Below are 16,421 nucleotides of genomic sequence, written 5' to 3'. Positions count from 1 at the left end.
TCGTCGCTACGAGTGTGGCTCGCCGTGTGCGACCAGCACCCATACCCCACGCACGACCCAGCCACATGCCAGCCAGCGCCGGGCCACGCGGGGACGCAGGGCGCCCCCCATGGACACGACAAGAGCCCCCCCCCCCCGGCCCTTCCCCCGCCCCTGCCCCGCCCCTCCAGGGAGGTGTGGGTGAGGATGAACAGACGCGAGGGGCGGCCGTACCAGCGCCTCACTCAGCAGGTGCGACAGGTCGCTGTCCCAGTTCCTGGATCTGGTTGGTGGGACCCCGAGTGCCACGAAGACGCCGATAATAGAAGTCTGGATTTAGAGACTACAATTATTCGTATTCGAATTCCAAAGTGCCTCCCCGTGGATTCGGTTGACTTTTTCGGCGAAGCCTAACTATAGACAGTCCAGTCCGTCCGAAAAACTCCCACAAATGTTTAGAAGCCGCGACCTCGTCTGACATTGGGTGGCCACTGGACTTGTTGACGTCGCCGGCCGATTGGAGGGCAACACGACGTGCGCTCGACTTGACACCTGCGGGTTGAACCCTTACCGCACCCCTCATGGCTGCGGTGCTGCGCGCATGCACTCCACTCTTTTACGATTTGAGGGCTGCTTGTGCCTCGCGGGTTCAAGGATTCTCTTGGGAACCTGCTCGGCATGCTGTTCGGGGTTCGTCTGGCCGACCTGTTGCTATGCTTTCATCGGCACGCCGTGCACGGCGCCGAAGTGGGCGGTAACCGGCGGTAACGCGGTGCGCTTCACGCAGCTCCACGCCCCCTGCTGCAGCCAGGCAGTAGAGAGTCGTCTTCGTCGCTGTCTCTCTCGCACTTATGGGGCGTTCCCTATGGGTGCGAGAGAGACACGGCGACGACAGCGTTTCTCGGAGTCGGTCTATGCAGGCCGTCGGCCGCCTTCCCACTCCCTCGCCTGTCGCGGCGAACTCCGTCACCTTGATGATTCCGAATCGTCCATTTCTCATTTTCAAAAGAGGGGGCTCGAACTTGCACGGTAAAAACGCGTCCTCGAAAAACCAGGACCGAAAGGCTAAGGTTGTATGGAGGGCCTGTTTCCAGGACGGTCCTGGAGGAAATGGCAAAACTTCCAGGACCGTCCTGCGATCCTACGTCACATTTGCACAGGTTCAACTCCTTATTATATTAACATTGAATATGACTGCCTCACCCACCCAGTGTTCAAACCCGTGACTTCAGACGACATGCAGCATGTGCCGTGGTGGCCTAGGGAGGGAGTACGAAGAAGCGTCGCTTCCCCGTGCTGGGGCCGGCGGCTTCACTCCCCAAACTTCTTGCGAAATTTTGACCGGGTTGGTCCAATCCTGTTGCGTCCAGCCAGAACCCACCTCACGCCGCTCCACTCGTCATGGGCCGTTTTTGTTTCCCCTTGCGGATTGTCTCGGTCTCCGTCTCGCGGCGCCGGCGCCTTTGCCACACTCGATAGCGTTCTGGGCGCCGCCGCGATGTGGGGTCCGGGCGGCCGACGCAGCCCAGGCCAAGCCGAGAAGCCCGTCAAGATCCACGGTGGACGCGCGGCCGCGCGGCGGGCGGCACGACGGTCAAGGCACCTCGCCTCCGCCTCCACTTTTCGGTGTGCCGCGTGGCCGTGGCCGTGGCCGCGGAGGCCGGTGAGCGGGTCGCTCGCTGACGTCATACAGTGTGATTGTGCAGACGTTTGGGCTGCATTCAGCCGCATTCATCTGCGTGTGAGTGTGAGAGTGTGTGCGTGCAGCGGGGCCACTGACCCTGCTGCTGGCTTGGGTGCTGTCCGTGCCTGCCTCGCCCCCGCCCCCTTTTCGTCCTTTCACACACACACACACACACACACACACACACACACACACACACACACTGTCGCTCTCGTGGCAGACGACAAGCCCGGGGAGGTATGGCTGGGCATGGCCATTCGCACTCGCACACACACACACACACACACGCTCACACACGCGTGCAGAGTCGTGTTTCTGCCGGATAGGGCGTTTTGTTGGCGATCTGTTGACGGGAACATGCCAAAGTCCGTCCCGGGCGCGCTGGTGGTGGTGATGGTGGCGGAGGAAGAGGCGGGGGTGGGCCAGGCCGCGTCAGGTCGGCCCAGCAAGGCCCTGCCAGGCCCGACGAAACACTTGACGCCACCCTCACTAAATTTACATTAATGCCCCCCCCCGTGGTGTTTCCTCGGAAGATACGCCCGATCTGGAGCACGGCGTGGGGGTTCTCACCCCTCTGCCTGCGTGGTGTCAAGGATTATTAGTGTGGATGTCATGCCGAAGGCGTTGCCATACTTTCGTCATTCATTCCACGCCCAGTGTGCTTTCCACCTAACAGGTTGTGTGCTCTGAAGATTTAGAAACGCGGAATGGTGACGGGGGTCATCGCGGAGGAAGGGACGCTGTCGTTTTCAGGCGCGGAGCCTGGACTCTTCTTCTGAGGGAGTACTGTGTAGCGATTTTTGTCCACTTGGGGAAAGAAGTGCTTGTTACCTACATTCCAGGTGGCCTATCTGGAGAAAGGTATTTACACCCCCCCCTTTCCTCTGAAATCTGTGCATGGTCGTACCGTAATTCGTCAAACACTGCGCTCGCGCTCGACAAGGGACCCTACAGAACGCTAATTTCATCGAAAGCTGAGCTGTCTTTTAGACCAATGCATCATTGCCGATGAAATCGGATGAAATGCTCACCAGCGCGCCGCTCTCAACTTTCCATGGCGTTCGTCGATACCCCTTGCCGCGTGCCTGGGCGTGGGGTAGGGCCGTGGCGCGGGAGTACTCCGCGCTGCGCCCGCCTGCCCGCGCGGACGGGTTGGACTGCCACCCTGCAGATGGCGCCGCTCCTCTGAGCTGGGTGGCGGTGGTGGTGTGGACTCTTGGGTAAAGAAAGAGGGCGAGTGAGCGGGAGACCGGGGATCGCCGAGCAATATAGAGTACCCTAAGTCGTCACTATGAGGGTCAAAAGGGACTGGGGAATCCACGTCACTTGGCAAAGTTGAGCCAGACAGTCAGAAACCGAACGTGTGCACATCATCTCTATTGATTTACATTATAGGGCTTTGAGAATTTGTACGATTCACGAGACTCTCGATTGCAGTATGATGTTTATTCTCAACTGATCGACAACAGACAACGGCAACTGACAGAAAGATCACATGGTTGACAGGAAGTAGAGAGCGGGAACAGGGTACCAACACAAAACTTTTATCTACTGCCTACACAAATAAATCTTATAATTTCAACATTGTCAACAATCTCCCCCCACTTTCAATCCACGAAATCCCTGTCCCTCTAGCAATGACGATCATGACTGTCGCTCGAATGCGCCCGCCGAGTGTCTGCCTCACTCCCACGCGAATGTGTGTGCCAAGTGCGTCTGCGTCACTCTCACGCACGAGCGACGCGCGGCCAGGCGCGGCGGCGCGCGGCACCCTTCCCTGCGGCGACTCGCGCTCCTCGCGCGGCCCGGACGTCCCGGACGTCGCCGTCGTGGACGTGCCGACGCGCCCCGGGGCACGGGTGGCTCCGGGTGGGCGTGGCCGCGTGTCCCCTCGGGGCGGGGAGGTGGGGGGGGGGGGGGGGGGGGGGGGGGGGAGGAGGGGGGAGCCGCTGTGTCATTTTATTCAGGGAGCGGCCAATTTTGGCCTTTCACCAGCCCCTATTTGTGCCGACCGAGAAGAGGAGAGTAAGTTGGCGCCAAGAAAGTAGGTGCCATTGTGTGTCGATGGATGGAAAGGAGCCAAAAAGTTGAGTCGAGACCCCGCCATTCGGCCATTCGGCGGATGGCCCTCGCGCGCCTGACTCGCATACGCGATGAGGCGAGGCACTGCGAGGCACTGCGAGGCACTGGGAGCGGCGCGAGGCTAGCAGTGGCGTCGCGAGGTGCAGCGGGGCCTGGCCCTGCCACTGCACTGCCACGCCGTGCGCGGAAAGTTTCGCAGAAAGACCCCGGCGAGGAAAAAGGTGTTTGTCTACTAGGGCGACTTGTGTCCTCGCGGCGCTGTGGTGGTCAACCTTTTTGAGGACGTCGAGTGTGGTGGTCATAGATAGACGGTCTCGACAAATGTCCTCCTCCACGACCGCCGCCGCCTCGACGGTCTCCAAGAGCTGTGAAATGCGACAGGGCGGTCGTCCCCAAAGTTGCGAGAGTCTTTCTGGTCTCGCCTTGACTCAGCCCCGCTTCGCTCAGCTCTCCAAGTGAGACGTGATTTTCGCGTCGCTGGAGTCCCCCATTCAGAGGTGCGGGGGCGGGGCGGGGCAGGGTGGGACGGGCCGGGGCGGGCGTCTCAGTTCCACAGTTCAGCGCGATTCCTTTAATTCCTTTCCTCCTTAGGGCCGTTTCGCCGCGTTTTGCATCTTCATGGCCGGGCCGCTTTGAAAGGCCGCTTTCAGCGCCATTGCATGGCCACTGCCTCGCAGCGATCCTCGGCCGCCTCCGCGAAAACGCGGCGCACCAAAAGCAACCCCCGCCGCGCGGTCCACCTGGGCTGACCAGCAGCAGGCCGACCGGAAGCGCCACACCGGAAGTGCGGTGTGGCGGCGCGTGGCGGCGCGCTACTTGGCCGCCGCAGCGTCGCCGAGCGAGCGGAGCAAGCCGAGCGAGCCGCTGAAAGGGACGAATTTAAGAAATTGCCGGAAGGCGGCGCGGCGGGGCGAAAGGGGAGCGGCGACGGAAAAATTGATACGACGACGGCGAGGCGCCGCACAGTGGGCCAGAAGACCGGTGGAGGCGGCCAAAACTCTAGACGCGTTTTGAGCTCCAGAGTCGCTGAGCAGGACACGAACCGAACGTGTGACCCCACCAATGGATTCCTCGTCCGGAGAGCAATCCATTGGTGGGGTCACACGTTCGGTTTGAGTCCCGTTTAGAGACTCTGGAGCTCAAAACGCGTCCGGGATTTTGGCCGTCTCCACCGGCCTTCTGGCCCACTGTGCGCCGCGCGGAGCAGGGCGAGCGGGGCCACCAGGACGACGAGCAGAGTTGGCGGAGCAAAGAGAGCTCCTTGATTGGGAGACATTTTCCGGTGAGCGTGCTCAATAGAGCCCTACCAATGGCGGGGTCGTGCCTCGGAGCGGGCGGCCGATTAGTGGGGGGAGGGGGAGGGGGAAGAGTCCCCTAAGGAGCCCCCACCAGCCGACGGGGGTAGTTTGTAGTTTGCCCTCGGGTCGTTCCTTCGGCCCAGCGATTCCGAAGAGTCGTTTCGTCCCCCTGTCTCTCTCGCACCTTTACGGGTTGACTCATGAGTGCGACAGAGACGGAGTAATGGAAGGACTCTTCGGCATGAGTCTGCTGGCTGGAACTAATTCGCCGGCACACTGGTCGTGGAGTGGTCGTTCCCGGTGCACTGCGCGAGTGTGCGATTCTGCCAGGTGTTCCAGGTTGGCGTCCTGGCGGGGCCGTGGGGAGGAGGTGCAGGACGACGGCGAGGTGCAGGACGACGGGGAGGTGCAGGCGCAGGACGACGGGGAGGTGCAGGACGACGGCGAGGTGCAGGATGACAGCGAGGTGCACAGGACGACGGGGAGGTGCAGGACGACGGGGAGGTGCACAGGACGACGGGGAGGTGCAGGACGACGGCGAGGTGCAGGACGACGGGGAGGTGCACAGGACGACGGGGAGGTGCAGGACGACGGGGAGGTGCAGGGCGACGGCGAGGAACCCTCCGCGGCGAATTAGGGGCGCAGGACGGAGGGGCGCTCCCGGGGATTAGGAAGAAAAAGAAAGCGAATTGCGGCAATTTGTGGCCACGGCGTTTGAGAGCGATCATCCGAACACGACGGCAGGGCGGGGCGGGGCGGGGCTCCACCGCGACCGTCATCAAAACGACCGAAATGTTTGACTCGCCTGCCATTGTGGCAAAGACATCGAGGGGCCAATGCGCCAATCCATAATGCTTATTGAGTCCCTTCTTTTTGTTCTCGCGCCTTCCCCGCGGTGCGCGCGGCGCCTCTTTGAATTCAAACGGAATCAGGACGACCCCGGATTCCCGGATTTCGGAGGCGGGTCAAACCGCGGTGGCTGCCCCCGCATGGCAGGAAAAGATTTCGGAAGATTGCGCCTCGTGCCTCGTGACCTCGTTTCCGGAGGACCACTTGAGGGGGCAGGCGGTGCTCGTCCCGGCCATGGCCCGGCCGGCCGCCAGACTCCCTGCGGCCCGCGGGTCAACGAGGACCTGTTCGTGTTTACGGCTCGCGGTGCTGGCCGCCGGCCGCACCTTGGGGCGCCGACCGCACGCTGCTAAACGCGGTAGCGGCGGTAGCCTGACCCCTGCTGTGAGTGGCTGGGCCGGGCTGGGCTGCTCGGCGCGGATCCAGGGGGAGGCGACGGGGGCGTCGCCCTGAAGGCTCAAGCCAAGCCGCCTCAAAGGTAGACGAAAAGTCGCGTTTTCCCCTCAAAGGTAGCTAACTTTCAAAACGGACGGGGGACGGGGGACGGGGGGTCCTCTGAAACCGTCAATGAATCCACCCTTGTGGTGCTGGGCAGCGCGCGACCCCGCCTCGAGGTCCCCGATGTCCTCCACGGCCGGAGCCCGAGCGTCAGACTCTGTCGTCTAGCCCGTAATGGTAATGGCATGGATGGAGGTCGGCCGCGGCCGCAGCACACCTGTGCGCGCGCGTTGCCTACCCTCGATCGGTCAGGCGGCGGCGGCGGCGGCCGGCGGCGTCTTGGCACGTCAGCCTCGCGCAGGAGGACGCGTTCGCCCTCGCGCCCAGAAAACGGAATCCTTTTTGTTTACGGCTACCTTGTCGCGGTCGGCGCTCGGCCGACGTAACCGGGCCGGTCCGAACCCGTCTGATCAGAATGCGGCGGAGGGAATATTGAAGCACAGCGCGTCAACAACTCTTGATTCATTTATTGGTAACAACCTTAAAATTAAGTAATGATAATATACACGTGACGTGAGACAAAACAGAACAACAACCACGTGACAAAAGTGCTTTCAACTTGGCCTGCAGCGGCAGCAAAGTCGGCCAGATCATTCAACACGCGAATCTACACGACTACACTGCTAGAAAAAACATTTAAACTTAGAACTCCTAACGCCTCTATCTACAAATTATTATTGCTCTGATGCAACGGCGCCTCTGCGCGGTAACTCGCTGCTTTTGTACATTCTAATGCTCAACGAATCATTAGCGTCTCACGGTAAAGCTTGAGATCAAAGTTTACATTTCGTTTTGACTACGAATGCCGGTCTGGCATGACCTCGGTGCGGAACAAGGGCCCTGCTGGACAACATAACGGCAGGAAGTGGCGACGACGCCGCCGTTTGATTCCGGATCGCGCAGCCGAAGTGAGGGTGGGGCGGGTGGGGTCTTGGAACAGCCGCCATCTTGGTTGCGCAGTGTAGCAGCCCTCACTTGCGCCTCTGCGACGGCGCCACTGGAGCGACGTCCGCGGTCGGCGCGAAGCACGCCGTCGTGGCGACGGGCGACGTCACTGCGGGGAGAAGGACGCCTCCCGCGGCGGCCTGGTGAGGTCGCAGCCGGCCAGCAGACCGTCCGCGGCGACGCCCGCGCCGGGCGGCGGCAGCCTGTGCGGCACGTTGGGGTACAGCAGGGGGTAGTAGTAGTAGGGGAAGGGGAGGCCGGCGGGCAGGCCGTGCGGCGGGTACATGAGCGGCTTGTGCTCGGCGCCGGCCAGCGCGCCCAGCGCGCCCAGCGCCCCGAGCGAGGGCTGGTCGTTGCGGACGAGCACCTTCACGGCCACGCGCTTGGCAGAGGAGCTGCCGCTGCTGCTGCCGCTGCTGCCGCCGCCGCCGGAGGGCCCCACCTGCTCCTGCAGCTGCAGCTGTTTCCGCTTCGTCTTGTAGCGCCGGTTTTGGAACCATATTTTGACCTGCGGGTGGAAAACGACTTTTATTTGGGTTCCGGGAGTGAGTTGTGAGCTCCCGATTCGATTTCCGCTCGCCTCACCTGAGTCTCGGTGAGCTTGAGGGCGTGGGCGAGGTCGGCGCGCTCGGGGCCGGACAGGTACCGCTGCTGGTGGAAGCGCCGCTCCAGCTCGAAGACCTGGGCGTGGGAGAAGGCGGCGCGCGAACGCTTCTTGCGCTGGTGCGCGCTGTGCGCGCCGTGCGAGCCGCCCCCGGACCCCGGCGTGGCGCCGCCCCCGGCGGTGCTGCCGCCCCCGGCTTCGCCCACCGCGCCGTGCAGGCCGGCCAGCTGCAAGCGCACTACCGTTAGATGGACAAGAAGGTCGCGGAGGAGCCCTGAGCACTGCGAGTGGGCCTTACCTGCAGGCCGTGCAGGCCGTGCTGCCGGTGGTGCTGCTTGAGGGCGGCCAGCTGGTGCAGCGCAGCGTGCTGCAGGGGGTGCTGCAGGCCGCCGGGGTGGCCGACGAGCGCGCCGCCGGCCCTGGCGCCCAGGAACGCGAAGGGCGAGTCGCCGCGCAGCGGCATGTCCAGCAGGTCCACGTCGTCGCCGTCGCCGTCGATGTCCACGTCGCCGTCGGCCTCCGAGTCTGGAACAGAGACGAGTTCGGCCGTTGAGCCCCGGGTTCGAATCCCAGCCGGTGCGAGTCGTTTTCACCGAAGCGTGGCGGAGGCGGAACGCGGAACTGGGACTCCCACGCCTGTAGAGGCGCTGAGTAATGACGAGGGCAGCCTGACTAATCCGGAGCAGCTGTCTCTCTCGCACGCACGGCACGCACGGGGCGCCCGCGGGGGTGCGAGGGAGACAGCGCACCGCTCGGAATCAAGCCACCGCCCCGATTTCACGCCGCCAGCGGCGCTCCCCGACGGAGTGACAAAGTCAAAAATTGGCCCGTGCGCGCCGAGGGGGAGGGGGAGGGGGCGGCCGTCGTCGAGAAGCCCTTGGCGTGCGTGCAGCGCGTGCGGCGCCGCCTCCATTACGGCGGACGAATCGTGAAAGCGTTCTACTCAGGTGCATGCGGGGCGGGACGCCGGGACGCGCGACGCCGCGGTCGCTTTTAGCAGAATTACTCCTTTTCCGTATTGAAAGCCCGATCCCTGGTCTTGGCCCGGGGGCCATTAGGCGGGGCGTGCCTGCGGCGTGCGGCGCGCGGCCACGACGGCGCCTCCGGTGCCTCGCACGGCAGCGCGCGTAGCGGCGAAGCAGCGTAGCAGCGAAGCACGGCGTGTGGACGGCGTAGCGCAGCGCCATGGCCCCGGCCGCCCCCGGCCGCCCCCGGCCGCCCCCGGCCACCCCCGGCCGCCCCCGGCCGCCCCCGGCACCTGCGCCAAGGCCGGCGAGGCCCTCCCAACAAAGGGGCGTTGTCTAGTGCCTTCCGGGGGATGGGCCACCACGCCTCGCCACGCCACAACGGATAGCCTTTTTCCAAGTTGGCGCTTGGGCTTTCGGGGGTGACAGCAGAGGAGGGGCCTCGGCGGGGAGGGGGAGGGGGAGGACCTGCCATGTCAGGACGCTTCGCGCACCACACCGGTAAAATGTGTGGGGGGTGGGGCGGGTGGGGGGAAATCGTTCACAACGTGGCCCTATAAATACCAAAGGAACACTATGCAGGCTGATTCCGAACACAGTGCTTGCGTCGTCTTCTATCAGTCTCTCTCTTTCGTGGGGCGTCTGGTAGGGGTGCGACGGAGACAGCGCGACGCCGCGGCCGCACTGTTCGGACGAGGACGTGTGACGCTGACGCCGGCCTGACACCCCTGCTTAGCCCGTGTTGTTGATGCGGTGCTGCGGCGGGGAGGCAAGCCGACCCCTAAGCGGCGCCGTAGCGCTGTGGCGGCCGGGGCCCTTTTAGCGGGGATGAAGCGGAAGTTGCGGCCGCGGAGGGGCGGGAGGGAGGGTGGCCGTCGACGTGCCACCGCGTGCAGGGCACCGGGAGGGCCGGCCCCGCCAGCCCGCCTGCCCGCCCGGCCGAGGTGTGTTTAGGCAGTCGTTTACAGCGTATCAATCCGGTCGTCCGGAAGTTGAGGGCAATAATGGAATTAGCGTTCCCACGAGTGTGGCGGCGGTGCCAGTGAGTGAGTGAGCCCTCGGAGGCAGGTGTCCTGGCCGTGTCCTCACCGTGTCCGGACAGTGCCCTGACACCACGCGCGTGGAGTATGGGCAGTGGGCCAAGCTGCGCGGGTGGACTCGAGACACGTTATCAGCTAGCTCATATCTCCCCCTTAAAATAGCGCCCAAATCAAGGACATGGTGTCAGACAGACTCCGTGCGCGAAGGGCAAAAGGGTATTTCCACGCAACCCGGAGAAATGGATCCGGTACATGAGAAAGTAAGTGTGCGGAGGGCCGGAGGGCGATCATTAGCGGCCCCAGCTATTTCCAGTGTGTTTGAAACGAGCCCCGCTTGCCGGCGCCTCGGCGTCACTCCCCCGACGCCAACGCCAAGTGGCGTGCGCAGAAATTTAGAAAGGGGGGAGGGGGGGTCAGGCCACGCTTTTTGCCTACTTACAGGGGGAAAGTGACGCAATTTGCCTACCTTCCAGGCGGCTGTCTAGTGGCCAAAGGGGGGAGGGGGTCATGACCACTCTACCCCCCCCCCCCCCCCCCCCCCCCCCCCCACGCCACTGCCAACGCCGAGCTTCGGGCTTGGAGCCGGCCAATGGCAGCCGATGGCCGATGATGCTGGTTTCGCAATGGCAGCAAACATTGTGCTTCTCCTGTTGCAGCCATCAAGCCGCGGCACTTTGGTTGTTTACCCATCAGTCCCGCCTCGGTCCGGCCCGGCCCGGCCCGTCCGGCCAGAGCAGTGTAGGGGCGGCCAGGGCGGCCAGGGCGGCCAGGACTACAGGCCCGGCGGTGGGGATAAATAAAAAGCGATTTGGGGCAGCGGGGGCTCGGCTCTTTAAGCGCGCCGCGTCTGCAGACTAAGAGTCGTTTTCTCCGCTCTGTCTCTCTCGCACCTGTAGGAGACGCCTCATGGGTGCGAGAGAGACAGAGCGACGAAAGCGACCCTCGGAATCGGGCTGCTGCGCGAAAACCGTAAGCGCTGGCCGCAGAGGCGCAGAACATGAACACGCGCGCTTGTGGTAGGTTGGTCGGCCTGCCCACACAAAATATTTGGGACAAGTGGGATGGGCGGAAGGGTGGCTGGATGGGCGCCGCGCGGCCCCGCACGGCCCGGCCATCTCGTGCTGCTCAAGAGTGCCCTCATATCTGTAGTGGTATAACAAGCACTTGACTCGGCGGGGCGGGCGGGCCGGGGGTGGGGAGGCCTGGCGCGCTGGGGCGCGGGGGCGGCGGGGCAGAGATGCATATGCACTGAAGGAAAACACACACGCACACACTCACGCACCCACACTCTCTCACGCACACACACACACGCACACAGCTGGAAGGTAAACCCATGCCAGGCCGCGCTGGGGCGGGGCGGGGCGGGGCGGGGCGAGGGCGGCGGGCGCCCCATATATTCCAAACAGTAGCCTGCTCCCTCCGCCAACCCAGCCATCCCATCCCATCCGTAGACACGGCCAATTCTCATAAGCCACGCGCCACGGCGCCACACCAAAAAAACTTAATGGAAATGAAAACTGTTCGAACATTGACCTGTGTCTGGTAGGTAGCGCAAGCAGAGTTCTCGACCGGTTGCCATGCGGAATGAAACGTCAAATTGGTTCTCAAAGTGATGCGGAAACGCTCGTTGATGTGCGTCGATTCGCTCCGCGAACGTCATTGGAGCTCGGGGAGTGCAAACGGCTCTCGGCTGCTTACTCTGCCCGCCGCATAGAGCCCGAAAGCCGCACTACTATAAGCTCTTTACCGAGAAACCTACGCGCGCCGTCCGAGTGGTCACGTGGTCACTCATCCTCGTTCAAAGGGGCTATGACGTCAGGCGTCGTCTCGGCCGGCCGTCCCGGGGCGGGGCGGGGCGGGGCGGGGCGGGGCGGCTCGCGGCGCGGCCACGGGCACGGCCACGGGGCGCGGCGGCGCTGCTGTTACAATTCAGGGAACGGCTTTGTCTTTGTCTCTCTCCGCTCGCCTCGCCGCACAAAAGCGGCAAGCGGCGCGGCCTGCAAATATTTGGGGCCGGGCCGCCGTTTTTCCCGACCTGGGGCTGAGGGCGCTGAGGGGCCGGGAGAGCAGACTTGAGACAAGTGACCCTCTGTGACCAGCTTATGTTTACGGATGCACTGAGAATGAAAAAGTCATGATCAATACCCAAAATTGGGTGAGGAAAGGTGTATTAGCTGCCTATATGGCTCCACAGTATTATGACTGAAATTTGGGTGAGGAAACTCTCCTCACCCAAATTTGGGCGAGGAAACCTTCCTCACATAAATTTGGGTGATAAAGAATTCTTGGCCCAAAATTTTAGTCATGATCATGACTCTTTCATTCTCAGTGTGGACGTTCAACAAACGGCTCCGTCAAGCATGAGCCTCTCACTTTTACTTGGTGGGCGGGTCACTATTCACATCCCTGCGACCGAGGCCGCGACAGTCAAGGTCAACAAGCTCTGCATGGAGGCGAGAGGCGGCTCGTCGCGCTGCCTCTGTCTGTCGCACGCGCGGAGCGCCCCGGCCGGAGGGGCGCGAGAGAGACAGAGCAATCAGCCTGCGTTATTCCTGGGCAGACTTGCGAATGAGACCAAACAATAGGCGGGCGCGGCGAAATGTTTAGTGTTTACGCGGCGGCCGGCCACTCCGTGCCACTCCGTGCCACTCCGTGCACCACGTGGGCATGCTACGCGTGCTGAGGCATGCTGGGTGCAACACGCGGAGTGCGTCGGGGTGGTAGACAGTGTGGCGGAGTCCTTGCCTGCGGTCATTGCCTGAAGCGCGTCTTCGCCATGGCGGCCAAATTTACTCGTTCTCGCGGGAAAAGCGAAGAGAAGCCTCGCGAACTTCGCCGCTGCGCATGCCTGCCTGCAGCCCCAGTAACTCACCCTCATTTTGAATTTGTTTTACGATTTTAAAGTGAGCTAATCAAAAGGAAGGCGATGTGGGGTTTTTAAATTGTCCCTTTACCTTATGGGTTTTCCTCTATCCACAAGCTTTTTTTTTGAGAGCGGTCACATCACATGGTTTGTGCCCGTCGTAGGGCTCGCCCTTATTTTATGTGGGTCCAAATGTCACCTTCTTAATCTACATTGTGCGGGGAAGGTTTACGGTCCAAGGTTGGACCTTGAAGCATGAGCCTTCCGCTATCACTTGGCGAGCTTGATGAGGACACACGGGGCATCCGTGGTCCCCGCACTGAGAAAACCTTACAAACTATTTTGGGCCTTACAAAGAAAAGTAGTTTGTATAACAAAGTAATTTGAGCATACGTAAGCTTACAAAGAAAATACTTCGTAATTTACGAACTACTTCTTCGTATAACAAAGTATTTTAGTTTGTTATATGTATGCTCAGAATACTTCGTAAGGTTTTACGGGTGCGGAAGTACAGTTCATTCATTAAACAATTGCACACTCTCTGCTGGCCGCCAAGCGGGATTCGAACCCGCAGTTGCTGATTGGGGACACTCACCGCTGTACACGTCCTGCCGCCGCTGCGCCCGCATGTCCAGGGCCTGGTCCAGGGCCTGGTCGTCGGCGTGCCGCGGGCTGCTGGCGCTGCCCGGGCTGGCGGGGCTGGCGGGGCTGTGCCGCCCCGGGCTGGCGCTGGGCGTCGCGCTGCGGCTTCGGCTGCCGCGGCTCCGCGGACTCGGCGGCGACCCCGGGGAGGACAGCGGCGACCGCCGAATCAGGTGCACGTCGTTGTCGGAGGAGCAGCAGGACTTCCGGCGCTGGTGCGCGGCCGAGGCCACCGCGGCCGCGGCCGCCGCCGTCTCCTGCCGCTTCATGAGGATGTCCGCGATGGAGAAGGGCGTCACCGAGGACGCCATGGTGGTGGACATGATGCCTTCCATGGCCCGCCGCGCTCCGCCACGCACAAACTCAGAGCACCATCACACGCCACTCGTCGTCCTGCTCCACTCCGCGCGCGTCGGTGTGTGGGAGGCGTCTGAGCGCGCAGCGCGGCCGCGTCGCGCCGCCACCAGTGGAGCCACCGCCACCCCCACCCGCCCCACCCGGGCGCCGCCCCCGCCCCTGTCCGCCCTGGCCCAACCGCCCTGGCCGCCACCGGGCAGCTCACCAGGCAGGCCGGGCAGGGGGTGGTAAAGCCCGGGAGCCGCCTCTGCCAGGCCCCAAGTAGGCCAGCAGATTTCCGAGAGTCATTTTCATCGCTGTATCTCTCGCACTCTCGGGGCGTACCCTACAGGTGCAAGCGAGACAGAGCGACTAAAACGACGCTTGGAATCAGGCTGCAGAAAGTGAACGGGTGGTTTAGCACACGGTGGTAAGCCTCAGGCCGGGCCGGACTTCGCGCCGCGTCCCCAGGCGCTGCGGTGTCTCTGTGAACACGCAGTGAATCCCAGTGTCACGCGCCAAAGCTGTCCTCATGCAAAAGTAGGGCGTGCGGTCGTGCTGCATGCCCTCTGCAGAAGAGAGTACTTCTTGTCCTGCTCCCACTGAGTGGCGGCGCCGCGCCGCGTTGCCGATGGCCCGTGCCGGCCGTGCCCCTCGAGTGCCCCGTCCTCTCCCCAAACCGTGGCCGTGGCTTGACCCACTCGAGCTGGCCCGAGCTGGCCGCTACGCTGTGCGGGGCGCGCCAAGGGCTGCGGGCTGCGGGCGGCGTGCTGCGTCCCGACGCATGGCGTCGCTGTCGCTGCGCGTCGCTCCTCCCACCGACGCTCTCCGCCGCCCTCCGCGCCGCGGCCAGCCAGTGAGGGCGCTCCGCGACCTGCGCCGGCCCCGCCCTCCATGACGCCCGGCGCCGCGCGCCACGCCCGCCACGCCCCGCCACGCCCCGCCACGCCCCGCCCGCCCCGCCACGCCCCGCCACGCCCCGCCACGCCCCGCCACGCCCCGCCACGGCGCGGCCGCGAGAGTAGCCGCCAAGAGGCGAGCGGGTGTACCTGTCCGCCGCGTCGGCGGGCAGGGCGTTCTCCACGGCCTCCTTTGCCGCGGCGGCCACGGCACCCCTGCGCCGCCACCGCCACTGCCGAACGAGCTTCATTTAACGCCACTAGCCGAAATAGCGGGCAATTCCCTTCCCACGCGCATTGTCACTCGGGATAAAGAGGGGAGGGAGGCGCGGCGCCGTGTTGGAATCGGAGCGGCTTGTCACAATCATTTCTAACCACACACATACGGCTGCAATTTCACGCGCCGGCGGGCCCCGCGCTGCTGATGGGTCCAACAGCGCGGCGGGGGTTGGCGGGGTGGGGCGGCGCGGCGTGGCCGGGGGTTGGGGTAGTGCCACCACTCGCTCAGCGCCGCGCAGCACCGCGCAGCATCGCGCAGCACGGCGCAGCGGGGGGCACCTCTCTCTCTGTCGCTCCGAGGGCCAGCCCGGCCGGCCGCCGCGGGTGTGACGAGGACGGCGCGACGGCGGCACACGGACTACAATCACGGGCCTCTTGTCTTGCAAATAGCGAAAGAGAGGCGCTAGAGGCGATCGCGCGGCGGAGGGCAGGCGAAGGGCAGGCGGAGGGCAGGCGGAGGGGCGCTCGGCCTGGGATGCCCTCTTATGGGCCGTTGGCTGCAGGCTGCGCCCGCACTGCGCTTCGTCGCTGTCTCACTCGCACCCCTAGGCGGCACGCTCCGCGAGTGCGACGGAGACAGAGCGACGACACTTCTCATTCGGGATCGCTGCGCAGCAGACTGATTCCGAGAGTCGTTTTCGTCGCTCCGTCCCTCTCCCACCTATAGGGGACGCCCCATGAGTGCGAGAGAGACAGAGCGACGAAAACGACTCTCGGAATCAGTCTGCCGGTCTGGGCGCGTCCATGTGTGCAAATGGGACGGACGGGGGAGTGGGAGAAGGACAGCCGCAAAGTAGTATCGCGTCAAATCGAGAGCGGAGTGCAAGGAGTGCATCATGGAGCACGCGGCACGACGCGGCGTCTGGCAGGATGCGCGCCAGAGCGGCGGAGCGTGTAGCGGAGCGGCCAGAGCACCGCTGTATTTGGGTCGAGGCTGATACACGCGAGTCTCTCGTGGGACCTCTCGCCGTGAACGGCACGGAGACCCGCCGTGGCGGACACAGTGCGGATCAACGCGGTGGTCGAGGGCGCAGAGACACCGACCCTCGAAACTGGGTAACCAGGGTTCGATTCCCAACCCTGCCGCACAAAAAATAAGTACAATTGCCACATGAGTGGTCATCGGACAGAGCAACCTATTTATGGGTTTCCCATGTGACCACGCGCTTACGCCCAGCGGCCTCTGTCATAAGCCCGTGGTATATTGACCCACATTTGAAGAATGATTTTTTGCCGGGTGGGCGTGGCGTCTATGATTTGATTCCGAAGCGTATGTTTTCGAGGTGCTTTGCCGTAACGCTGGCCGGCAGGAGGAAGCCCGGGGCGCGTGCTGTCCACACAAGTGCTGCACACTTGCGATGCCTGCGAGTGGAGTGTAGTCCGAGGTTCCGAGTAGCAGGCAAACTGTAAGAGCCGCCGCCGCGCACCGCGCACGTGTGCTGCCGGTGCTGCCTGGAG

General features: G+C 63.5%; 1 protein-coding gene across 1 annotated transcript; it reads right to left on the bottom strand.

Annotated features, from left to right (window-relative positions):
• Positions 1-6,800: 6,800 nt before the first annotated feature.
• LOC117653022 (homeobox protein zampogna-like) lies at positions 6,801-13,772 on the bottom strand. The gene is made up of 5 exons (XM_034398360.1): positions 13,580-13,772; positions 8,343-8,464; positions 7,921-8,055; positions 7,560-7,843; positions 6,801-6,870 (listed from the first exon to the last, which is right to left on the bottom strand). Exons 1-5 carry the CDS (start codon positions 13,770-13,772, stop codon positions 6,801-6,803), a joined length of 804 nt encoding a protein of 267 aa, XP_034254251.1.
• Positions 13,773-16,421: the final 2,649 nt, after the last annotated feature.

The sequence above is a fragment of the Thrips palmi genome, unplaced genomic scaffold (genome assembly GCF_012932325.1).
Source record: "Thrips palmi isolate BJ-2018 unplaced genomic scaffold, TpBJ-2018v1 HiC_scaffold_8, whole genome shotgun sequence".
Lineage (NCBI taxonomy): Eukaryota > Metazoa > Arthropoda > Insecta > Thysanoptera > Thripidae > Thrips > Thrips palmi.
The sequence above is the reverse complement of the archived record's forward strand: the minus strand, read 5'-3'. Positions and strand labels throughout refer to the sequence as shown.